This window comes from Chiloscyllium plagiosum, unplaced genomic scaffold, assembly GCF_037043375.1.
Source record: "Chiloscyllium plagiosum isolate Xiang-an unplaced genomic scaffold, Cpla_swu_hap1 HiC_scaffold_12, whole genome shotgun sequence".
Taxonomy (NCBI): domain Eukaryota; kingdom Metazoa; phylum Chordata; class Chondrichthyes; order Orectolobiformes; family Hemiscylliidae; genus Chiloscyllium; species Chiloscyllium plagiosum.
In genome coordinates, this window is record NW_028270150.1 from 44468690 (window position 1) to 44495676 (window position 26987).

General features: G+C 40.2%; 1 protein-coding gene across 5 annotated transcripts; it reads left to right on the forward strand.

The window, feature by feature from the left end:
- On the forward strand, positions 1-25964 carry popdc2 (popeye domain cAMP effector 2). 5 transcript variants are annotated; one of them, XR_006313211.2, is made up of 5 exons: positions 1-604; positions 7435-7543; positions 11139-11611; positions 16648-16716; positions 23714-25964. XR_006313211.2 is itself a non-coding variant. In XM_043700998.2 (4 exons), the coding sequence occupies exons 1-3, from the start codon at positions 111-113 to the stop codon at positions 11565-11567; spliced, it is 1032 nt and encodes a 343-aa protein (XP_043556933.1). In that variant the 5' UTR covers positions 2-110; the 3' UTR covers positions 11568-11611; positions 23714-25964. The 5 variants fall into 5 exon arrangements, 3 of the variants coding, with proteins under 3 accessions (XP_043556933.1, XP_043556932.1, XP_043556934.1); XR_015758849.1 differs by having other exon boundaries at positions 2-604; positions 11139-11696; XM_043700998.2 differs by lacking the exon at positions 16648-16716 and having other exon boundaries at positions 2-604.
- Positions 25965-26987: the final 1023 nt, after the last annotated feature.

Here is a 26987-nt window from a genome sequence, read left to right on the forward strand (position 1 = left end):
CACGCGTACACACACACACACGCACATTGTGCTCTCTCCCTGCCTGGTTAGGCTCTTCAACGATTAACTCAAAATCCGAAAGCTCTCCCAAGTTTGCCTTTCGAGCAGAAATGTTTCGGGAAAATTCAAGTTTCATCGAGACTATTTTGTACGATAGTCCTGGATGTAAGATTCTGAAAAATGGGAGTGAAGGAGCCATTTACCACTTGGCCAATGTCATGTTTACACTGGGCTACATGAGCGGCAGTGGGTTCTTTGGTCTCGTTTATCTGTTCAGTCTTTTGGGCGTTGGGTTTTTCATTCAGTCTCTTTGGGGCTGGGTCGATGCCTGCGGGGTGGATATTTTTATGTGGAGCCTGTTACTTTTTGTGTTCTGCTTGGTCCAACTGGCGCACATTGGTTACCGGCTGAGGAAGGTGAATTTCGAGGAAGACTTCACGAATCTTTACAAAGCCATGTTCCAGCCGCTCGATGTGCCGCTCGGTGTCTACAAGGAGATCGTGAACTGCTGCGATGCTGAGGTGACGAGTCTCTCCCGTGAGCAGAACTACGCGGTGGAAGGCAAAACCGCAATTGACCGCTTGTCCCTGCTGCTCTCAGGCAGGTCAGTGGCAGCAAGTGCTCGGAACCGGACAGTTAGCAACATATACACGGGGGGGGGGGGGGGGGGTTGGTGTGCTCATTTGTTTGGTGGGATGTAACTGACACCAACACTTCGAGAATCGCCCTTAATAGCATGTTGTGTTGCAATGTAATCAGTTTTGTCAAATACTCCAGTTAAACCACTCTCAGTTACACAGATGTATGTGTTTTCATCAACAACATTGCGTCCAGGTTCAGTTTTCCGGTAATACCACACCGTTACTTGACTTTTTCTAAAGAGCGAATGCTCCGAAAGAAGTTATTTTTCTTTCCGCCGACCGCCTCAGGTTGTGCTTTTCTGAGAGCAGGCGGGGGCTAAGATCAAGCACAGTTTACGCTAACTTTTTATTTATTTTATCGTAGTCGTCTCGTGTTTTAATGTGATTCCATTTGGTGTTCAAATAGAACACGGCATCCTGGGCCTTGAGAATCCAGCCTTGGGAAGGTGCCAGTGTTTACTGAAGGATCCCTCATCCATGTTACAGACTCCTAGTCCCCTCCCTCCTCCCCCAGTACTGGTGGAATGTATACTCACCAATTCTTTATGGAAACAGCTGTAACATGGTTTGTTGACTTTTTTCACTAATACCTAACAAAGTTTTACACTATTTTAGTTAATATTACCTACAGTATGGAAACAAGCCCTTCGACCCAACAAGTCCACACCGACCCTCTGAAGAGTAACCCATCTCTCTGACTAATGCACCTAACACTATGGGCAATTTAGCATAGCCAATTCACCTGACCCACGCGTATTTGGATTGTGGGAGGAAACCAGAGCACCTGCAGGAAACCCACACAGACATAGGGAGAATGTGCAAACTTCACACAGTCACCCAAGGCAAGAATCGAACCCGGGTCCCTGGTGCTGTGAGGTAGCGGTGCTGTGAGGCAGCAGTGCTAACCACTGAGCCACCGTACGCAGGATACATGACGTAATTGGCCCTGTTTAAGGACATTGCCAAGTGGGTCAGTTCTGCTCTGGTATCAGTGATTCAGCCCGACCAGACCTGTGCTGTTCCGGGTAGGATGATCTCTGAGAGCTTCATGCTGCTCAGGGATATGATTGCCTACATGCAGGACAGGGAGGTGGATGCCTCATCAGCCTGGAGCAGGAGAAGGCTTTTGACAGGATATCCACACACCTACATTTGAGACATGCTGTCCGAAAAAAGCTTCAGAGGGCATCCGACCACTTTGCACCAACATTGTTAGTGCAGCCTCAATCAATGGGTGGAAATCAGAAAGCTTTCCGATCAGGCAGCTGGAGTCAGGCAGGGCTGCCCACTCTCTCCTGCCTTATTTATGTGTTGTTTAGAGCCATTTGCCGAGTCCATCAGGAAGGATGTGAGCCTGAGAGGGGTAACTATTCTAGGCAGCAGAGGCCTGCCAGTCAAAGCTCCCCTGTACATGGCTAACACCACCATTTTCTGATTGGATTCGCTGTCAGTGTGCAGACTCATGAGCATCTGCAACCAGTTCAAATGGGCCTCGGACGCCAAGATAAATCAAGGTAAGAGTGTCTTTGGGAACGACCAACTGATCCTTTATCCCCTTCACCATCAGGACAGATTTCCTGAAGGTGATAGGACTATGCTTCAAAAGGGCTGGGGTATATGCAACATTGTGGGAAGAGCGTATCGCCAAGGTGAGGCAGAAACTTGGCTATTGGGAGTATTGTTCCCTCTCCACTGCGGGTAAAAATCTGGTCATCAGGTGCAAGGCACTCTCTCTCGCTCTCTGTTGTACGTGGCACAGGTCTGGCCCATTCCCCGAACCTGCACCATTGCAGTCACCCGAGCCATCTTTCACTTCATCTAAAGGTCTAAGATGGTCCATGTCCACAGGGACACAATGTACCCAACACTGCCATCATCCTGATGGTCACCTTTGTGTATGGCTTCTTCAAGGTGTGTGTTGACCCTTGGTATGCAAACACAACGTGTCACTTCCTATTGATGTTATACCTGTCCCCAGTGTTGTGAAGGATGGGGGGATAGGTCTGGCCTTGTTTCCGCAGTAGTTGCACCATTCTGTGTCACATGTCATTCGTGAAGAAATTTGCAAAGAAAAATACCTTTGACCACAAGTCCATCAGGAAGTGGTTTGCATGTAGTAACCTGTAACCATGTGGAAAAAGGAGAGGGTGGATCCTAATGAGTGGTTATTCAGCAGAATGCCTCATCACCAGAACTTTCCAATAAGCACCAAGACATCGCTTGGCTGGTGGTGAGAAGGGCACTACCTGTGAGATCCTTCATGTATGCTCAGAAGCTCTACACCACCACATGCTGCCCTTGAAGTGGCTGAGGAGGAGGCGGGGGGGGGTGTGGCGGGAGCAGGTACAGACTGTTATGCATCTGCTTCTGGAATGTGCCTTTGCAAAGCAAGTGTATCTGAAGAAAGATGCAATGGTTTTTTTGTCGAGGTTCGTCCTGAGCAGCTCCGTGATGCAGGACTCTGTGCTCTATATTCTGTTCCCTGGGAGACACTGAGATAAACATGGACTGCACCGGGAGGACCATCAACTCGGTGAAAGATGCTCTTTGATCTGCCCAAAACCTGTTGGTCTTCCAGAACAAGGAGTTGACCTGACAGAGTGTTGCAGACTGGTGCATTCTAAGGTCCACGGCTACAGGCTGAGGGATGCACTAAAGCTTGGGGCAGCTGCCACCAAGGCACAGTGGGGGAAGACCATTGTTTAAGGCCTTTCTGCTGAAGTTAAATGGGGATTCATTCAGTTATCAGACCCTCCCGCTGCCTCAATTATATGTAAATATCTCACAGGATCCAGGGAAAACTGGCTGATTGGATACAAAATTGGCTTGAAGGTAGAAGACAGAAAGTGGTTATAGAAGGTTGTTTTTCAAACTGGAGGCCCGAGACCAGAGGTGTGTCACAGGGATCGGTGCTAGGTCAACTGTTATTCTCCATTTATATAAATGATTTGGAAGTGAATTTAGGATGTATAGTTAATAAGTTTGCACATAACAGCAAGATTGGTGGTATAGTGGACAGTGAAGAAAGTTATCTGGCAATGCAATGAGATCTTGATCAACTGGGCTAGTGGGCTGAGGAATGGCAGATAGAGTTTAATTTAGATAAATGCAAGGTGTTGCATTCTTGTAGGTCAAACCAGGGCAGGACTTACACAGCCCTGGGGAGTGTTATAAACAAATAGATCTAGGAGTACAAGTTCATTGCTCCTTGAAAGTGGAGTCACAGGTGGACAGGGTGATGAAGAAAGCTTTCAGCATTCTTGCTTTCATTGGTCAGAACATTGAATATAGGAGGTGGGACGTCTTGTTGCAGCTATACAAGATGTTGGTGAGGCCACATTTGGAGTACTATGTGTGGTTCTAGGCGCCCTACTATAGAAAGGATATTATTAAACTAGAAAGAGTACAGAAAAGATGCACTAGGATGCTACCCGGCCTAGAAGGTTTGAGTTATATGAGACGCTTGATAGGCTGGAAGATTAAGGGGTGTCCTTGTAGAGGTCTATAAAATCATAAGAGGCATTGATAAAATAGATAGCCAACGGTTGTTTCCCATGGTAGGAAAGTCTAAAACTAGAAGGCATAGGTTTAAGGAGAGATACAAAAGGGTCCATGGAGCAATTATTTTCACACAGAAGATGGTGTGTGTCTGGAACAAGCTGCCAAAGGTTGGTGGTGGAGGCAAGCACAATTTTGACATTTGAGAAACATTTGGACAAATGCAAGAATGGGATAGGAACGGAGGGATTTGAACCAAACGAAGGCTGTTGGAACTAGATTGTGAAAACTGGGTGGCGTGGAGAAATTGGGTCGAAGGGCGTGTTTCCATGGTGTAAGCCTCTATAACTCTAAATATATGCTTATACAGTCATTTCTTCTATAGCGCAATAGTTGCGTTCCTGTGCAACCCCTCGCTATACAAGAATCATGCAATACAAATAACGCTTAAAGTGTTGACGATGTAATCGTGTTATAGCCAACACATATTTTAAAAGTTTACACTTTAGAAACTGTCCCCTATTCGTCAATCGCATTACAGTGAATTTGCATTGACGAAACACACGTTATAGCAGAACGACCTTACAAGTAGGAAATGCCTTTGTTTCTAAAGCACATGAACTGTAGTGGTTCAACAAAACAGCTCAACACTAATTTCTCAACGGCAACTGGAGGTGGGCACTAAATACTGGCCCATCCAGCAATGCCCATGACCCACAAGTGAATAAAAACAACATTTGCCTGAGACTGCCATGCCAGAGTGAGGCTCCTAAGCTACACCAGGCATTGCTTAATACAGTACTGAATACCACATTGCTGACTGATTTTACAAGATGGGAGGCTGACATCCATTTCAGATATAGTTAGAGTTTACTCTATGCATTCCTCATGAAAATCCTGTTCATTCTTTGCTTGCAACATAGGTCTCCAACCATCTAATATATAGTCATAGTCATAGAGATGTACAGTATGGAAACAGACCCATCAGTCCAACTCATATTGAAGAAGCCAAATAGACCAGGTTAGCAACCATTGACATAGTAGTTTGAAGTTTCACCACTAATTTCCCTTCTTCGTTAAGCTCCTCATGCCTCACCCAATATAAAACAGGCCATTTTAGTATGAAGTGCACATCTGGCCAGTGAAGTGATTATTTAAGACATTTTAACCAGCACAACATACTCCATCCACTTTATTAAATTTCATACAAATCGGTCCATACTACTATCATTCAATAATCTCTAGTGACACTTTGTAATTAAATTAACCCATCAGCCCCTCTCAATGATTGATTTCTCTGCTGTCAACTCAAGCCAGCCTAGCCTCTTTGACAGACATAGACTCCTGGCAGTGCCTGATCTTGAAGGAAGCTGTATGTAACTAATTATTACTTTTACTTCAAATATTATTAATTAATTTCCCTTTCCTCAATTTACTATTTTATTTTTACTAAGATACCTCAATACTATTCAAACTTCAACTTAATAAAGGATGTGCATCTAAAGTGTGAAATCTTTCTTTCGCTTTACGTTGCCTGATCTGCTGTGTAGTGCCAGCATTTAGTTTCTTTATTTCAGATTTGCAGCATGTGCAGTTTACATTGTATAGCTCCCTAATATTAGCCATTGGGTCAGATGCCAAATGAGCGTAATGATTTATTCAATACTGAGTATAACTTTATGGATTTGTTGAAGAACAAAATCACAGAATTTTTACAGGGCAGTTTCTTATTCCTAGAAACATTCTGGTAAATCACTTCTGCACTCCCTTCAGTGTATTCACAATTTTCCTCTAATACAACACCAGACTGGTCTGTTATTGTCATGATCTCAAAACAACCCTTTTAATGATGACCAATGAATCATTTCAGCAATTTAAAAAAAAAACATTTTTTGAGTAATTCTGATCATTACATATATGTGTGTTATGGACCAGGCCAGACCCCCTCAAAATATTTAAAGAGGGTAGCCTAGACTCTTAACATTTTCTTATTTTAAAGGCAAATGTGAAATGAATATCCCAGGTGTGATGCAGCTGGTCCAACCACTCAATTTTAAGCAAACAGAACTTATTTAAACACTACAGTTGAAACACAAACAAAAGAGAGTGGCATTTAGAATAAATTAAGTATTGGAAAACTTAACTGACCGATACAGTAACTATTACTAATTAATTGTTCCAATACAATAAATCCCATAAATACACCCCTTGGCAAAAAGGTAAATTGAAAACAGATTCTTGTAGGCAAGAAGGAACAGCATCCAGAGAGAGATTTCAAATATCAGAGAAATTCTTTACTGAAGCTTGCATCTCTCCTGGAATCACGCATCTTGTGACTGCTATAGACAAAACAACCGAGAAAAAATCTGAACTGGGGGAACTGGCCACTTCCCTCCCAGTTAAACCAGACCCTCCAGCAACTCTACCTTTACGACCTCTCTTTGAAAAAAACCAAGGACAAAGTAACCTTTTTAAAGTGACTGCATTGTCACATGTGCAACTGACCAATCTGCATTATTTCCCTAATGACCTTTACAATGCACCACATCTCAAAACCTATTGTTGCAGAAACTCTTGATTCCACCAAAAGAGATTTAGATACCTTGTACAACTTTCCTCAAATTAGTTGCTCACAACAATACCCCTCCCATTTTGTAGTTATCTTGAAGAAACTATGATCAATGTTATGGCAGCTAGTACAGTTTTGCTCATTTGTTCATGCATTTAGCTGTAAAAGCAAGAAATCATTGGCTAAATCATCCATTGTCAAATTCACTGTATTAGAATTCTTGCACATGCAGCTTGCTTTGTGTTTAGCAATTACATGCTTGTGGCTATGCTCCTTGGCAAAGCCATATGCTACATTAAGCTTATAAGTGATTTGTATGTGGCAACTTCATAATATCTGCAACTTTGGTTAGCACCTCAGCATTTGTTGAGCTAATTCCATGATTCCTTTCAAATCTCAGGAATTTCAAAAGGCGGGAGAGCAAGGGAAGTGAATAAGGAACAAAACCTAAAATGATTCAGAATTGCAATGACAGATCACAATTTAAAGCCTTTCTTTGCATTGTCATATTTGACTCTTCCACTTCCTAATTAACAATGGATAGAGTCAGATGAATTAAAGATATTGAAAAGTTACCCTTATACTGGCTGTAAAAAGTGGATGGTACAGGAAAACTTACTTCAGGGAAGGGTAGAGAATAACTTCAAAAAATTGTCATCATCACTAAATATCAAAAACACATGTTAATTTGGAATGGAAAATGAAATATTTTAATTTTCTTTACAGGGTTCGTGTTACTCACGAACAGCAGTTTCTACACTATATCTTTCCATATCAGTTCCTTGATTCTCCAGAATGGGAATCTCTGCGACCTAATGAAGAAGGCAATTTTCAAGTAATTATTTTTTTAAATTTGTCTAATTTTTAGAGTGAATCATCAAGATAATATCTAGCTTTATAGTATAGTTCTTATATCTATCTTTATGAATATATTAAAAAAATGTTGGCCTGAAATTTGCACAAACTTTTCCATCAATGAAAATGAATGCCACCTACCGCTTGTGACTCCAAACCCTGCAGCCTCCCTGAACACCACTTACTTTCTGCTGTTTCAAATGGACATGCCATACCAATCTAATATAGTTGTCACTGTAGGGCCATCGCCCAACGTCTTTACCTCTCCAAGGCTTGAAGGCTGTGCCCAATCTCTTCAACTGCAGTCAAAGAAAGCAGTCAGTTATGAGTGCAGATAGCAGTGAAGGACCATATTTGTGGACTGTGAGCATGTGGCCTAGGTGCGAGAGGACTATTGCATGAGGATGAATGTGAGTGTTGGCTTTTCAGAAGAGGATGTGAGTTTGTGAGAGAAGAATGAGGAATGATAGCTTGTTGTCAAATGCTTCTAATTCTCCCCACTGCCAATGTCTTCCCTCTGCCCCCAGTTTCTGTAATCTTCCAGCTCATCCAGTTTGGAAATCCTGAACTTTCCTGATTTTATTTGCTCCACTATTGGGGGTCACGCCTTCTGATGCCTAAACTCTAAGGTCTGGAATTATTTCTCTCTGCCTCTTCACTGTGCTTACTCCTTTGAAACACTCTTTAAAAAGCCAGTCATTTGACTAGGTTTTTGTTTATCTGATCTAATATATGGTTTGGTGCCGTATTCTATTTTCTGATGTTCATGTGAAATGCCTTGGGACAGTTTACTATGCTAAAGGTGCTATTGAAATATAAGGTATTGTTGTTTTATGGAGGGAAGTTCTGGATCCATTTGGTTCACTATCTCCAATTGGAGGTAACCATGCATCTGTTGCTAATTCCCTTGGTCACTCCCACCTGCTTGAGGCAGTTGATCTTTCTGTTCCTATTGGGAAAGATCTTCAGATCCTACAGCATGACCTCTGAGTAACCTGACAGAGAGACTTGGAGAGCAGGTCACTTCTCCATTCCTGAGGTTTTTGCAGCCTCAAAATCAAGGTGCAATTGAAACTTTCTGACAGTTGCCAGAATCTTTTCAATTAGAAATAATTCCTTTGACTTTTCTGGCATGTCATCCCACTCACCTTCCTTGATAGTGAGGGTACCCAGAGTCTAATGCCCTGGCACCACTATAGAATTTTATCAAAGCCCTGCTGAAGCTGTCATTTTGGCAGGGACTATTATTTGGAAATTTGATAGTATTATGCTAATGGATGAAGAAATAAAGTGATAGACATTCCATTTATTAATTACATTTTCATGAAAGTTTTAAATAAAGAACTAGGAATAATTTCAAATATGGTAATTTTGTACTCTGCTCTGAAGTATTTGATCAATGATTTCAAAATTATGTGGTCATTTTTTCTTTTATCAATAATAGTTTATGTTTACAGTGAAGATCAAATCCTTTAGCAGATATACTATCCTGTAAACTTAAAGCCTTATACATGCTGCTTGTAGATCAGTGTACCCTGGAATTATCAATTAGTCCTTTACTGAAATATATTGTGCTGGAGACCTTGTAGGATGTCCACATATTCTGTAATCTACTTATAAGGTTCACTAAGACTGCAATCTGGCTAACAGTAAAAGACAAGTTTACAAGTAGATTCTCTGATGGAGAGTACATGCAGCCCTGTTAGCTCAGCGTTGGTTGAGATAGGAAGAAACAAGTAATAGGTAGTTACAAAGTTGCTCTGTGGTTTCAACTATAATCTATAAGGTGATTGGCATGAATTTGTTAACATACAAATGACTCTAAACTATCTACATTTTAGTAATTTAAGCATCTTGAGTCTGTTGCAGCTTTAACCCTGATAATCCAACTAAATATAAGAACTAGGAGCAGGAGCAATCCATTCAGCCAGTCAAGCCTGCTCCACCGTTGAATATGATCATAACTGATTGCGTCTTGGCTTTAACTCCACTTTCCTGCCCATTCTCCATAATCCTTCAACTCGGTAAACCCTCCTGATAATTAAAATCACAATGTCTCAAAATTTACACAATGTCTCAAAATTTACACAATGTCTCAGCATCCACTCTGGGGTAATGAATTCCACAGATTCATACCCCTGCAAGAGAAGTAATTACTCCTCATCTCTGTTTTAAGTCTGCTATCCCTTATCTTAAAACTATGAACTACAGTTCCAGATTGCCTCACAAAATCGAACATCCTCTCTACATCCACTGTGTCAGTCCCCTTTAGCATCTGATATATCGCAATTAGATCTCCTCTCATTCTTCTAAATTCAAGTGTGTAAGCCTGAACTGCTCAATCTCTTTTCACAAAACCAATCCCTTATCTCAGGAATCAATCTAGTGAACCTCATCTGAACTGCCACCAATGCAACTACATCCCTCCTTCAGTCAGGAGATGACAAATGTGCACAATACTCCATGTGTGGTCTCACTAATGCCTAGTAACACTGCAGCAACACTGCCCTACTTTTACACTTTATCCCTTTAGCTAAACTGATATCCTTCTGCTATAGATACAATGAATTTAAGGTATTCATTTTTGAAGTACATATTCCCCCACCTTGTCACGTAAAACCATTCAAAGTTTGTGAGAAGATTTGTAGCTCGGGTGCTCGTTGCTGTGGTTCTGTTCGCCGAGCTGGAAGTTTTTGTTGCAAATGTTTCGTCCCCTGTCTAGGTGACATCCTCAGTGCTTGGGAGCCTCCTGTGAAGCGCTTCTGTGGTGTTTCCTCTGGCATTTATAGTGGCCTGTCCCTGCCGCTTCCGGTTGTCAGTTTCAGCTGTCCGCTGTAGTGGTTGGTATATTGGGTCCAGGTCGATGTGTTTGTTGATGGAGTTTGTGGATGAGTGCCATGCTTCTAGGAATTACCTGGCTGGGAATTTGACTGGGACAACACTACCATTATAGGGCAAGCCAAACAAAGAACACATCGACCTGGACCCAATATACCGGCCACTACAGTGGACAGCTGAAACTGACAACCGGAAGCGGCAGGGACAGGCCACTATAAATGCCAGAGGAAACACCACAGAAGCGCTTCACGGGAGGCTCCCAAGCACTGAGGATGTCACCTACACAGGGGACGAAACGTTTGCAACAAAAACTTCCAGCTCGGCGAACAGAACCACAGCATATAAAACCATGCAAAAATCGGATTTGAATTCCTCTAGAAAAATCAGTGTGGGATCAAATTACTCTATCCAGGTGGTGACAGAGAGACAATTTTGATTAATGCAATTTCCCATTAGAGAGTTTTGCTAGATGGGGCAGCATATTGGGAAATCTTTTGCATGTTGTTGCTGATTTTTTGCATATTTATTGGCAATACTGACTGGAAGAACCATCATTTTGTGAGCATCTTGCTACAAAACACAAATAATTGTTGTCTCTGTTTAAATAAAGCACAGCATGGCCGACTGAGTATAAGGAAATTGTTTCTATTTTTTGATTCTGAGCATTGTATCGTTTGAGAATTTGTTTTTGTCATAGCTGTGTTGCCACTGAACGTTTCACTGAATATGTTTTGCAGGTGACCCTGACAGCAGAAACAGACTGTTACTATGTGACGTGGAAAAGAAGAAAGCTATATATGCTCTTGGCTAAACATCATTATATTGCACGCCTTTTCACTGTTATGCTTGGAAATGACATCGCAGACAAACTTTACTCCCTTATTGACAAGCTGTATTGCAGGGGTGGGGTCCGCTATGATATCCGCTTACCTAGTCTTTACCATGTATTAGCACCTTCTGTCGAAGCTGAGAAGGAGACGATTGCAGAGAGTCCCCATCATGTTCCTCAGAGTTCATTTAGACCTCAGGAGTGTCCCTTTATAAAACCAGGGCCGGACATCAATGATCTAATTGGTGAGGATTCCACCAGCCTTGTTCTGGAGGACTTTGCAGATATGACTGGATCATTTATGGAATATACCAGTGAAAGGGAGTACATGAAATAATGGTCCAGTAAATGTGATAATACCCTGTCACTGTCTATTCATGTGTAAGTACACTGCTGCTTCAAATCTTACAACTACGCCTAATAAAACTAACTATCCAATTCTGCTGGACCACTGTGACAGTATGTGGTAAGTGGAAAAGCTGTCCTTGTGCAGTTGGGATGTTATACTGACATTGAGATACGTTGTTACAATGGATAGAAAATAGTTTCCATTTAACATACTGTGTTATACTTGTTTTTAGTGTTTTAAACTAGTTCACTATACATGGACAAACAATTTAAAGGACTAAAACTGAGAATCTGCTTCACTATGTGTAAGCATTATTGTGTTATCAAACTTTTTCACTTATTGATAAGAAAACATGTTCTGTCCATGGCTTTGTAAGCACATTTAATGATGTTTTATTAGATATGGAACCCTTATCCTTCTGTCAGACTAACAACTTATTTTAAAATAATAAAGCCGACAAAGCTTTACAGGGCATTTTCATCTTAATTTGTCTTCTGATATTATGGTGCATTTCCTTTTACTCAGGTATGGACTTTTCTTTGATTACATAACTTGCACATTGTAGCTGGAGTCATAGCTAGTTTTGTTGCATTTATGCCAATTTGCACCAGTTCATAGAACATGAGGATTAACCAGTTAGTTCCCTGATAAATCAGGTTGCGACTAAAGAACAAAGAATATTTACAACCCAGGAACAGGAGCATTGGCCCTCCAAGCCTGGGCTGATCCAAATCGAGTGTCTAAACCTATCGCCAAATTCCTAAGCATCTGTGTCCCTCTGCTCCCCACCTACTCATGCATCTGTCCAGACGTACCTTAAATGAATCTACCATGCCTGCCTCTACTGCCTCTGCTGGCAAAGTGTTTCAGGCACTTATCACTCTCTGTGTAAAGTACTTGCCACGTGCATCCTCCTTAAACTTTTCACCTCTCAGCTTGAATACATGATCTCCTATTATTGAACCCCTCACACTGAGAAAAAGCTTATCTCTATCTACCCTGTCTATACCATTCATGATTTTGTAGACCTCATTCAGGTCCCCCCTCAATGTCCTTTTTTCTAATGAAACAATCCTAACCTACTCAATGTCTCTTCATAGCTAGCACCTTCCATACCAGGCAACATCCATGTAAACCTTCTCTGCACCCTCTCCAAAGCATCCACATCCTTTTGGTAATGTGGCAACGAGAACTCTACACAGTATTCTAAATGCGGCCGAACCGATGTCTTAAACAATTTTAACATGATCTGCCAGCTTTTATACTCAATACCCCGTCCGATGTAGGCAAGCATACCATATGCCTCCTTGAACACTCTATCCACCTATGCAGCCACCTTCAGGGTAAAATGGACCTGCACTCTAGATCTCCCTGCCCATCAACTTTTCCCAAGGCTCTTCTGTTTGCAGTATAGTTGGCTCTCGAATTAGACTCCCCAAAGTGCAACACCTCACATTTGCCTGGATTGAACTCCATCTGCCACTTCTCCGCCCAACTCTCCAGTCTCCAGTCTATCTATATTCTCCAGTATCCTTTGACAGTCCCTATGTTTTCTACTACTCCACCAATCTTAGTGTCGTCTGCAAACTCACTGATCAGACCAACAATGCCCTCTTCCAGATCATTTATGTATATTATAAACAACATCATTGATCCCTGTGGAACACCACTGGTCACCTTTCTCCATTTCGAGAAAGTCCCTTCAACTATTACTCCCTGTGTCCTATTGCTCAACCAGTTCTTTATGCACCTAGCTATAGCATCCTGCACACCATGTGACTTCACTTTCTCCATTAGTCTACCATGGGGAACCTTACTAAAGTCCATGTATATGATATCTACAGCCCTTCCTTCATCTATCAACTTGGTCACTTGCTCAAAGAACTCTATTAAGTCGGTAAGGCACGATCTAGCCAGCACAGAACCGTGTTGCCTATCACTGATAAGCCCATTCTTTTCCAAATATATATAGATTTTATCCCTCAGTACCTTCTCCAGTAACTTTCCCACCACTGACGTCAGGCTCACTGGTCTGTAGTTACGTGGAATATCTCTACTACCCTTCTTGTACAGGGGGACAACATTAGCAACCTCCAGTCCTCCGGCACCTCACCTGTGTTTAAGAATATCTGTCAGGCCCCCAGCTATTTCCTCTCTCTCTCAGCAATTTGGGATAGATCCCATCTGGTCTTGGGGATTTGTCCATCTTAATATCCTTTAGCCTACTCAACGCATCTTCCCTCCTTATCCCTGTCCATACCCTTCATGATCTTGTAGACCTCAATCAGGTCCCCCCTCAATATCCTTTTTTCTAATGGAAACAATCCTAACCTACTCAACGTCTCTTCATAGCTAGCACCTTCCATACCAGGCAACATCCAGAGTAAACAAACTTCTATCTCTAATCTCAGTAATCATCACCTCCCGTTCCTCAGTGAACACTGATGCAAGGTAATCATTGAGAATCTCACCCATTTTCTCGACACACAGCCTTCCTTCCTTATCCTTTAGTGGACCAACCCTTTCTCTAGTTACACTCTTGCTTCTTATATAAGAATAAAAGACCTTGGGATTCTCCTTAATTCTGCTCACTAAAGATATTTCATGACCCCTTTTAGCCCGCTTGATTCCTCGTTTGAGACTGGTCCTACTCTCCCGATATTCCTCCAGGGCCCATTCTGTTCTTAGCTGCCTGGACCTTATGTACACTTCCCTTTTCCTCTTTGCTAGCCGCACGATTTCTTCTGTCATCCACGGTTCACAAATCTTGCCTTTCCTATCCCTTGTTTTCAATGGGCCATGCCTATTCTGCACTATTTTCAACCTAATCCTTGAAAGCCTTCCAATGTCAAATGTGTAACTTCCTTCAAATAGCTGTGTCCAATCCACATTTCCCAGCTCCTGCCTAATTTTGATAGAATTGGCCTTGGCCCAGTTTAGTACTCATCCCTTAGGACCACTTTCATCTTTGTCCACAAGTATTCTAAAACTTACAGAATTGTGGTCACTATTTCCAAAGAAATCCCCTCACTGCAACTTCTACCACCTGGCTCATTCCCCAACCTCAGGACCAATATGGCCCCTTCGCTTGTCGGACTATTGACATACTGCTCTAGAAAGCTTTCCCGGAAGCTTCTTACAAATTCTGCCCCATCCAGACTTCTGACACTAAGTGTATCCCAGTCAATGTTGGGAAAATTAAATTTCCATCACCACTACCCTGTTGCCTCTACATCTTTCCATAATCTGTTTACCTATTTGTTCTTCTACCTCAGCCCCACTGTTGGGAGGCCTGGAGGACAGCCCCAACAATGTAACTGCACCCTTCTTATTTCTCAGCTCTACCCATAATGCCTCACTACTCAAGCCCTTCATAGTGTCCTCCTTTAGCACAGCCGTGATATCATCCCTGACTAGCAATGCAACTCCTCCCCCACTTTTACTTTCCTCCCTGTCCTGTCTGAAGTGTCTATATCCTGAAACATTTAGTTGCCAATTATGCCCTTCATTCAACAAAGTCTCTGCGATCACAATAACGTCATACTCCCAGGCACCAATCCAAGCCCTAAGTTCATCTGCCTTATCCACTATACTCCGCGTGTTAAAGTATATGCACTTCAGGCCGCCAGTTCTTTTGCATTCATCTGCTCTCTGCCTATTCTTCCCCTTGGTAATGCTAACTTCGTGATCCTTACAGTTTCCAGTTTCTACCTTGCTGTCATGTAGGCTTCTCTTCTGGTTCCCAGCCCACTGTCACATGAGTTTAAACCCTCCCCAGCAGTAGCAAAAACTCCCCCAAGGACATTAGTTTCAGTCTAGTTCAGGTGTAGACCTTCCAATTTGTAATAGTCTCACCTTCTGAGAGCCAGTCCCAATGTCCCACAATCTGAACCTCTCCCTCCTACACCATCCCTCAAGCCACGTGTTCATCCTGCCTATGACCGATGAATCATTTACTAGTCAAAGCAATTCCATCACATTTCCTGTAAAATCCAAGATGTCATTATTTGCAGAATAGATATGACCATGACCTAAAATGGTCACCAGTCAGAGTGTCTGTCAATCAGTATATGAGCATCAACAGAGAATCTTGTAGGTAAATGCTCACTTCCTTGGCAACTATCACGATAATAATTTTAAGATACTCCAATATTCCCTTTTCTTTGACCAGTAAAGAAAAATTGAAAGCTTGTTTCAAGGAGACTAAATGTATGGAGGTTAATTTTAGATAATGTCTATTCCTCTGATCTGTGAGGTGAAAGAAAGTGGAACAAGGATGGATAAAATCATTACCTTTAAGTTCTCATCCAAGCTATATGTCATTCTAATTAAGCCATATATGGTGATTTCTACATTATCACTGGTCAGGAGGTACAGATACTAAACCAAATACTATCATTGGAGCACTACATTCACAAGGTCTTCGAAAAGACTCATGCTTCCTTTCTCTGGGCAACTATAAGGATTGATGAGAAATGCTAAATGTCACTATTGCACACATTCCAATACTTATTATGCAAATGTAACTATTGTAAATGACAGAGGGTTATACTGAAGAAAGTAATGACAGAGTAAGGAGATGTCAGGAAAGATAGACTACTATTGAAGGAACAATGACATAGTTAGTCAATATAAGGGTGGCTAGGAATTAATTACTCAGGCTATAATAGTTGCTGTACTATATAACAATAACGCTTAGAATAATTTTCTACCCTCTCTCCTCGAGAGATCACAACTTTTCACAATAATTAAGATCTTTCTGCAGTGTAGTACTGTCAACAATAGTATCAGAGAAGATAGTTCATCTCTATTGTCAGTGCTGTTGTAAGGTTTCCTTGTCCTTCTCCTCAAACCACTATTGCTTTTTTTTAAACATTCCTTTAGAATTAACAGATGTTCCCAAATAAAAACAGAAATTACTAGAGAAAGTTAACAGGCTGACAATATCTGTGGAGAGAAATGTAGTGTTAACATTTTGAGTTCAATATGACATCTTCAGAGCTTTCTACCAATTTGTGTCCTCATTAAAATGAGAAATGTTGGTGACTACACTGTGTCTCACTAACAGGTTAAAAGAAGAAAACACTAAAGGACCAAATTTCCTTCGAGCCTACTCCTCAGGCAGATGTTTGGCACAGTAAGACTTCCATATCTTGTTGCTTATGCCCTCAAACTTAACCCACTTTACAGAATAAAGAATGCTTCAGTATTGGGTGCTGGTGAGAATGAGGTTTGTGCCTTAACTGAAGATTGGTGGAAAACTTCTGCAGCAGTGAGGCTTGGGAACAGGCATACATTTAAAAAAAAAGCCTCCAGAATCACTATCATTTGCTGTATGAAATGTGTCATGTAGCTCCTCAATTGACATGGCATCAAGCCAGCCATTTGTGAGCACAAATTCTTTGGAAATTGTGACAAGTGGGACAAATATGATGATTTGCACATAACCTGGTAAGAAATGCCACCCTAAAACATGCATTCAAAACATTTTGTTATAGTGGTACTGCTAGAACTGCTAAAATGGAAAATTGGCGACTGACATGGTTTGATTCTTGATATGTTTTGAATTTATGCTATTTGTCTTTGTTTGATGCAGCCAGGTTCTGGGAGCACAGTTTAGATGTTGGTCCACCAAAATAAGTATGGTTGGAGGATAAGGAGGATAGCCCAATGCTATCCCCAGATTCTCCCTGCGGCCACTCCTCCTGTACTTTGCACCCTTGCATTCACTTCTGCCTACATTATACAAACTATGAATTAGAGAAGTAGCTGCTCTTGGGGAAAGGGAAAAGCAGTAGGAGGGAAGAGTGGGAAAGGCAAGAGCACCGTGTTTGATGGAAGTAGAGTATAAACTGAGAGTAGTACTTCAGTGAGGGGCACCAAAGGAGCTGGATCTGTTGGTTTGCTGACAAACCAATGTATATTTTAAAATTTGTTCTTGAGTATGTGAACAACATGGAAAATAAAATCACATTTATTGCCCAAGGGTAATAGATTACTGCAGCACTTTGTGGTAGTAGAGGGCTCCATAACTGAGTTAGGCAATTTTAATATGTTGAATCTCAGCAAATAAAGAACATCAATTGGTTGTGAATGTTTAAAAATGTTTAAAATAGTCCATTGCTGTTCATTTTAATGTAATGAAAAAATCTCAAAATTTTGGATATATGTTCTAAATCTATTACTCCAAAATTGACTGTCTTCTAGTTGGGGATGGGGCAAGATTTAGTGGTCAGAAAGTTGTGGGTACAAGTCTCATTTTTTGAAACTTCTAAATAATCAGGATGTGGCAAAATTATCTGGAAGAAGTATACATTGTTGCCAACATAAACATTTAAAACTCTTCAGTCAGTCATGAGAATACTGAGGACATGTACTATGTAAATGCAAGTAATTTCTTCTTTATTTCTTGGAAGTTTTATCTATTAAATTACCTCACTGAGATATTTAGACAAGTTATGAAAAGGATTTGTAAACTGTCTTGCACATTATTATGTTTACATAGTGGGAATAACTCAATGGGCTCACCTTGCTCACCTTGTATTGCCATCAGTGGTAGTTAGAGAGTTTCCTATGATTCCCTGAAGGATCTGCGTAATGTCTAGAAAGGGAAGATTTATTATGGTTTCTCTCTGCTTTTACAATTACATTTTTAGTGTATGAGTGTGTCCTAAATGCAGCATATATCAATGATTGCACATATGAAATGTTTCTAAGAAATGGGACAAGGCAGAAATTTCCTTGAAATCAAAGTTAACAGTGCTGGGAATTTATATTATTTCTAAACCTCGTTAATGTACAGATTAATACAACATGCAACTAGTTGCAGTGTAAATTGTGCATGTGCAACTGTAATTAATCTAATTAAAGGTAAATGCAAATGAATACTCCTTACTGCACCAAGGTGACTTTTTCATTTTCAGTATTTCTATATTGGCACTTTAACCAAATATGACCAGTAGGTGAATGCAAAAATTAGTTGTATTTGATAGCAGTGTCTTGCTGTGGACTTGTTTCATTGATGGATTGGGCTTCATTTGTCTTGTCTTGATTATGTTTATCCTGATACATGAAGTTTACCTTACTGTACCACCCAGTTCCCCTAAAACTTCTGCTATTCTTGTTGTAATTACTGTAAACTTTGCTGCACTTCTATGGCTGACCTCTTCTTTATTTGCCATTTCAGCACCTTGAATTATGGATAATGCTTTCAGCACCTTTATGGCAAAAGGCACCACTTCCAGATAATGATGAATTATTCTTCATTATAGGCAGCAACATAACTTGTCCAAGGTTTAGATGTAGGGATAAAGCTGAGATTTTGTAGGACAGTCTTTGTATTCAGATAATACTTTATGAATCTGATATTAGCTTTCAGTGAATTAGTTATAATTAAGAATCAGGTGAAATTAATAGAGGCTATTTTGATAAAGCACCACATGGCTTTAATGGTGTAGTGGTAGTATCCTTACCACTGAACTAGGAGGCTCAAATTCAAGCCCCATCAGCTTCAGAGATGTGTAATAAAATCTCTGAACATGTTGATCAGAAAATATGAAAATTATCGCACTTGTGACATTTGCAAAAAAGATTGCATTTGAAACTTAATAAAAATCACCTACAGTTGATGTTTAAAATGCAGACTTGCTAATCTGCTGTGGAGAAAGAACAAGAAGAGGAAGACGGTTAAGGTGGAAAGGTTGGTGAATGCAGATCTGCAGTTTGAATTGGTTTCAGATGTTCTATAATTGATCACTAAGTCAAGAATTTGATTTCAGGAGATGGGGAGTAAAAATCACAAAGCATATTCTGCAAGAAGTACAAAGTTCACATAGACTGATTATAGTGGCCTGAAACTGGGAGAAGTTGTGGCTCTGACTTTAAGTTCCCATTTAAAACTAACTTGTTTTGAAGAGTGAAAAGAGGTTTAAAAAACCAGAAAAGAGAGGACATGGTATAATATCAGTCACAGATTTCATATATACAACACAAAATTGATAATGAACAGAAATGGATTCAACTCTGATCTTTCAATTGTTTACCATATTTTGGTATAATCCCCACCAAAGGATATTCCAAGTTTGGTCCAGAAATTGATAAGGTAAATTCTACTTAGATGTGGGATTATGCATAGACAGATAGGTATGTATAGAAAATATTCATGGTAAGCCTTGATTGATTGATATATACTGTATATGTTTCTCAGTTAAACGCAACATTTCTCATTGCCTAAGTATTACAAATTCCATGTTTGCTGTTAGTGTTACATCACGTCATATTAAAGTATCATGTTTTAATTATGTATTTACAAGGATGTGGATTTCCATTAATGAGCTCATAACCCATTTAAAGAAATGTATGTTCCCAAGAGAAAAGGGAAGAAGCTCATTAACTCAAATAGGTCTTACACTAAACATGACAACTGAAAAACCTCTGAACGTTTACATATTATTTGCTTCACGAAATTGTATTTATGTAGAACAAAGTCAGTTATAAAGTTTAAAATATAAACTACTTCTCTCAGATCTTTGTGCTTGGGGAAACACAGACTATAGGCAACATTATTGTTAGTGGCAAGATGTAGCTTGTATCCTATCTGTGACATTACAGGATCAAGTAGTTATTCTGATACACAAGTATATTTTCTCAGAATGTCACTCACTGCTTTAAAGAAGAGACAAATATAATATTCCTGTGGTATACCTCACTTCATCTAATTCTGGAACTGTTGCTGTATGTCCAATGTCCTTTTGTTGTCATTATGTTCCATATTTGTCTTTCTTGTTCTCCCTGTATTTCACAACTGGAACACTAGTTACTTCCTTAGAAACAAGGATGCAAAGTACCTCTTAATTAGAAGAATTTCAAATGGGAAGGAATGATTATAATATAAATACTGATGTTTATTGATATTAATTTAGGGTTAACAGTAATCTGAGAAAATTACAATCATTGTGGTAAAACTTGGTCTATGTACATTAGCATTGAGAGATGATTTGTATATAGATTAATCATTGGGAGGCCTTCAGAAATGAGATAATGAGAGTCCAGAGACAGTATATTCCTGTTAGGGTGAAAGGAAACGCTGGTAGGTGTAGGGGATGCTGAATGACCAGAGAAATTGACAGTTTGGTTAAGAAAAAGAAGGAAACAGATGTCAGATATAGACAGGAGATATTGAATGAACCTTTAGAAGAGTATAAAGGCAGTAGAAGTATACTTAAGAGGAAATCAGAAGGGCAAAAAGGGGACATGAGATAGCTTTGGCAAACAAGGTTAAGGAGAATCCAAATGGTTTTTACAAATACATTAAGGACAAAAGGGTAAGTAGGGAGAGAATAGGGCTCCTCAAAGATCAACAAGGCGGCCTTTGTGTGGAGCTGCAGGAGATGGGGGAGATACTAAATGAGTATTTTTCATCAGTGTTTATTGTGGAAAAGGACATTGAAGATATAGAATGTAGGGAAATAGATGGTGACATCTTGAAAAATGTCCATATTACAGAGGAGGAAGTGCTGGATGTCTTGAAACGCATAAAAGTGGATAAATCCCCAGGACTTGATCAGGTGTACCCTAGACTCTGTGTGAAGCGAGGGAAGTGATTGCTGGGCCTCTTGCTGAGATATTTGTATCATCGATAGTCACAGATGAGGTGCCAGAAGACTGGAGGTTGGCTAACGTGGTGTAACTGTTTAAGAAAGGTGGTAAGGACAAGCCAAGGAACTATAGACCAGTGAGCCTGACGTCAATGGTGGGCAAATTGGTGGAGGGGATCTTGAGGGACAGGATTTACACATATTTGGAAAGGCAAGGACTGATTAGGGATAGTCAACATAGCTTTGTGCATGGGAAATGATGTCTCATGAATTTGAGTTTTTGAAAGAGTAACAAAGAGGATTGACGAGGGCAGAGCGATGGTTGTGATCTATGTGGACTTCAGTAAGGCATTTAACAAGGTTCCCCATGGGAGACTTAGCAAAGTTAGATCTCATGGAATACGGGGAGACCTAGCCCTTGGGACACAGAACTAGCTCGAAGGTAGAAGACAGAGGGTGGGGTGGGGTGGAGGGTTGTTTTTCAGGCTGGAGGCCTGTGACCACAAGGATCAGTGCTGGGTCCACTACTTTTCATCATTTATATAAATGATTTGGATGTGAGCATAAGAAGTATAGTTAGTATGTTTGCAGATGACACCAAAATTGGAGGTGTAGTGGATGGCAAAGAAGGTTACCTCAGCTTACAATGAGATCTTGATCAGATGGGCCAATGGGCTGAGGAGTGGCAGATGGAGTTTAATTTAGATAAATGCGAGGTGCTGGATTTTGGGAAAGCAAATCAGAGCAGGACCTATATACCTAATGGTAAGATTCTAGGCAGTGTTGCTGAACAAAGAGACCTTGGAGTGCAGATTCATAGTTCCTTGAAAGTAGCATTGCAGGTAGATAGGATAGTGAAGAAGGCATTTGGTATGCTTTTTTTATTGGTCAGAGTATTGAGTATAAGAGTTGAGAGGTCATGTTGCAGCCGTACAGGACATTGGTTTGGAGTATGGCGTGCAGTTCTGGTCTCCTTTCTATTGGAAGGATGTTGTGAAACCTGAAAGGGTGAAAAGGTTCAGAAAAGATTTACAAGGGTTGGAGGATTTGAGCTATAGGAAGTGGTTGAGTAGGCTGGGGCTGTTTTCCTGGATCATGAATAGGATAAATAGACAAAGTCTTTTCCCTGGGATGGGGGAGTCCAGAACTAGAGGGCAGAAGTTTAGAGTGAGAGGGTAAAGATATAAGATATAAGAGGGTGGTGCGTGTATGGAATGAGCTGTCAGAGGAAGTGGAGGGGGCTGGTACAATTGCAACATTTAAAAGGCATCTGGATGGGTATATGAATAGGAAGGGTTTATAGGGATATGGCCAAGTGCTGGAAAATGGGACTAGATTAGGTTGGGACATCTGGTCAGCATGGACTAGTTGGACCGAAGGGTCTGTTTGTGTGCAGTGTATCTCTATGACTCTATTTGATTGCCAACATAACACGGCTGACCCCATGAGAATATCAAATGCCTATAAGCCATTTCAAAATTAACAGATTTTTCCTTAAAAATGGCCTAATGATGTTTTATTTAGAAAAAAATAAGCTTTGATATTTTTCATGTCTGAATAAGGACTATTGAAACACACACTTAAATGAAAATAAATCTTTTTGGACTAAACAAAATGCTCAAGTTAAAAACTTTATGCCTTTCAGCAAGTAATATAGTCTAGAAGTCCTGTAACATTACATCCTCTCCTTCATTTGCAGTAGAAATTATTAGACAAAACAGTTTTATTCATTTACAGAACATGGCCATTATTAGCTAGGCCAGGACTTAACGCCCAACCATAGCTGCCCAGGAAAAGTGGTGGTGAGCTATCTTGTTGAAATACCACAGTCAATATTATTAGATTGTAGTTATTTTTGATGTCATAATTTCATCGCCTTGAATTCTCTGCCCGAAGGCAGGTGTGACCCACAGTGCCATAACCTCCACCACAAGTAGAGTATGAAGGCTGGTCCTGAACCCACCTCATCTGAATGGGGATCAAACCCCATGCTGTTAAGCACCAATCTGACCACTGAGCTAACTAACCTCCCAAGCATCAAGATTGTTGTAGCCAGGAGCAAAGTCTAGTGACAGTGCTTTCTTTCCATCACATGGCTGACCAGAAATTTCAGCTGCTTTTACCGCTTGCCATTGGTGTATGTTGGGAGGATTTACAAGTTGGTACCCACACCTACTTTCCTGGGCCATCAAGACCTGGAAAATGGCTTGAACCCAGAGCTGCTAGCTCCAATGAAGAAACATTACTCACTGCACCACAATACCTCTCCATCATTCCTATTCAGATGAAACTAAATTACTAATGTAGCAAATAGAGTATAAAACAGTACAAGAAATTTCAGGCAGCTTTGCTTGGTTCTCCCCGAGTACCCTCATTGCATCAGCCTTTTCTTCAGAAATATCAGTTTTGCTTAGAGGTCTTAACAGTTGGGCATCGTATAAGGTATTTTCTTTCTGCGGCAACTTGCATGAATCTGTATATCAACTTAGGCTTGCCATAGTTTACTTAAATGCATTTCAATTGTATTTTTTTCTGCAGATGTGAACAGTTCCTGGAGTGGCATTCGTAAGGGGCATGCACCATTGGCTCCCACTCAGACGCCAGAACTCTGAGAACCGTCACTGAAAAGGCCAGCATGAGGAAACATAAAATATGTACTATTTAAATTTCCAATGAATATTGAAAAAAAAAAGAATTTTATATTAACATACTCCAACATAGTATTCCAATGTGGCTACTCTGGTTTCCCAAACAATCAGACATCATTGTTCCAGCAAGTTGGGATAATTCACCAGTGGCAGTACAATGGGTTACAGTATTTGTATGGTTATTAGTACATGATTGAACATGGTAAATTGAATTACAATTTTATTAACTTTTACCATGTTAATCATGACAAAATAAATAAAAATCTTTAACAGTGTGGTATAGTAATGAAAACCAATGGCAAATTGTCATATTTTCCATTGAAAATTCTGGCAGGATTCTGTAAACAACATGGTAAAATATATAAATAAATTTGTTTGACTAGTAGGAAACAAGGGTAGTAATGAAATATTGTAACAAGGTTTGACTGTATCGAGTTAAATGTATTACATAACTGTTAAAATTAAGTCATTAGGAGCATAGTGAGTGTTAAACGAACAATATCAAGGTCCATTATTTTCACTTCATCAACTTGTCAGTCACAGTCTACAGAAACCTCTTTGGTATATCTTAGCAGGTATAATAATGATGCAAAATCTAAATTAGTAAAGGTTTGAAATTTTGCACAACTGTTAGAAGCCATCTACATAAGTCGTTAATATTGTCTAACTTCACAGCTAATCTGAATTAAACAATTACCTAATTTCAAATTCATCACTTTTGGATTGAAACAGACTAATTATGAAATGAACATATGAATTAATAAACTCATATGCTAAACGTATATGCTTATGTATAATTTCTACTTATTTCATGACAAATTAACTTTATTGCAATAAAAGTGGTATAAAGACAAACATTTAAATCTGAATCAATTAATATCCTTCAGATAGCATTGGTATGAAAGTAATTCTAATGGTAAACTCAATTTTATCCCACCATAAGTCCTCTGAATTGAACTGAGAGGTGATCTCATTGGAACATAGTGAATTGACAGGGTTAATGCTTAGAAGAATGTTTCCCCTCATGGGAGGGTCTAGGATCAGAGGGCATTGTCTCAGAATAAAGATGAGGAATTTCTTTGAGGGTTGAGTGTCTTTGGAACTCCTTACTACTGACAGCTTTGGGGGCAGAATCCTTATGTTTATTTAAGGGTGAGATAGATTCTTGATCAGTGGGGTAAATCAAGGGTTATGGGGAAAGCTCAGGAAAGAGAAAGTAAGGAATGTCAGATCAGCCATGATCCTTTTGAATGGTAAAGCAAGCTTTTTTTGGGGTGGGGGGTTGCCAAAAGGCCTATACTATTTTCTATTTCTTATTGTCTTATGAATGCTCTCACTATTTTCTGTCTAGGGTGTATATTTGTGTATGGGTGTGTGCGCATCCTGGAAATTACTTTACAATGAAATCTGTATGATAGGGCTTGTCCCATGACTGTTCAAACGTGTACTTTGGTTGCTGCTCCTGATCAAAACCTCATCATGTCTATTTCCACATATTCCATTCTTTACTTTTCCTAGACCCCTGTCTTCTGTGGTCACACCTCTATCATTTCTCCCCTCTTATATACTCTGCCCTCCCAAATTCAACTTGAATCAATTAACACTCAACTTCTTAGTCCATTGCTGAGGATTTTAAAACTCATTCTTTTCTCCTTGATGGTGTTGCTCATTTAACAAGGTTGTGTTGTCCTTGGTTTTTTTTCCAGAGGGTTTGTACACATAGAGACTCTGGGAGGTCTAGGTTTGAAGGGTTTTAGGGCCAATTTGATTATAGCTAACAGATAACCCTCAGGCAAAAAGTTTTCAAGTTTTAAAACAAACATTTGTACAATGAAAAGGGAGTGGCCAGTTCTTGGTTTGGTTTTCGCAAGCAGTCAGTTGTGAATCTGCTGGACCCAAAGAAGCAGGTCCATGCTCATCCTCCCTCTCTCTGACATCTCTCCTGTAAGAACCTGTGTTGGATTTTTCCTTTTTTTTCTAAGAGGTGTTTATGGGGATTGTTGCAAGTATTTGGAACAGCATCATTATGTTGGGATAATCAGTTGGCTTTTCAAATAGGTTAAGTTATTCTATATTCTGATCTCTTTTGTTTGTGTTTCATTTAGTAATCTTGCAAATAAATTCTGTTTGTTTAAAACAAAGTGGTTGGGTCAGCTGCATCTCTCCTGGAATAACCATGTCACACCTGCTTAAAACAACAAGCAAGTTATGGTCTGAGCTACTTTCTTGAAATGTTTGGAGGGGGTCTGGTCTAATTCATAATAGATTAGGGACTCATCCGGGATTTGTTCTATAGTTCCGATTTGGGATTAGGATTGCTGGACCTGAAGGCAGCGAGTGATAGGTGTTAGTGTATTTTGTTCCGGCTGTTAAACATTGATGGTTAAACATTGTTTGGGATAGCAATGGCTCTTTCCGTCAGCTAGAGTTTTCTGGTGGTGGAAGAAGTGACCTTGGGGATTTTACTAAAGGTGAATAAGGCCAAGCTGCTGGAATTAGCAGACAAGCTGGAGTTGAAGCTGCCTCCTTCCGTGAGGAAAGGAGAGATAATTACAGCATTAGCTCAGCATTTAAATTTGCTGGAAACACCATCAGAATCTTTAGAAATGGCTAAAATTTAATTGAAAATGAAGCAGCTTGAGTTAGAGGCAAAAGAGAAGGAAAAGGCAAGAGAAATGAAACTGTTTGAATTACAATTAAAAGCAGGAGAAAGAGAAAAAGAATGAATCGCTTTAGCAGAACAAAAACAAAAAGAGATAGAAAAGGTGAGAGAAGAAAGGAAGAATGACAGGGAGCTTGAACTTCAGAAATTGGCACTTAGGAAAGTCAGCTTAAAAGGATGAAGATAAAGGCTGAAAATAAGCTTAGTGAGGAAGAGGGTGAGGATCTGCAAACTCATGGTAGCCAAAGGCCTGGTGAGAATCTGTTTAAATATGTTCAAGCATTGTCTAAATTTGATGAGAAGGATGTGGAAGCCTTTTTCATCTCATTTGAAAAGGTGGCTAAACAAATGCGGTGGTCAGTGACCATTGGTGTTTTGTTGATCCAAACAAAACCTGAAGGTAGAGCTAGTGAGGTATTTGCATCACTTCATAGGGAGTATCTGGGGAGTATGAGGAGGTGAAGAAAGCCATCTTAAGTGCAATGAGCTTGTGCCAGAAGCC

Coding starts and splice junctions, on each gene's coding strand:
- popdc2 (XM_043700998.2), top strand. CDS start 111: ATGTTTCGGGAAAATTCAAGTTTCATCGAGACTATTTTGTACGATAGT. Junction 605..7,434: donor TCCCTGCTGCTCTCAGGCAG/GTCAGTGGCAGC, acceptor TTTTCTTTACAG/GGTTCGTGTTACTCACGAAC. Junction 7,544..11,138: donor ATGAAGAAGGCAATTTTCAA/GTAATTATTTTT, acceptor TATGTTTTGCAG/GTGACCCTGACAGCAGAAAC.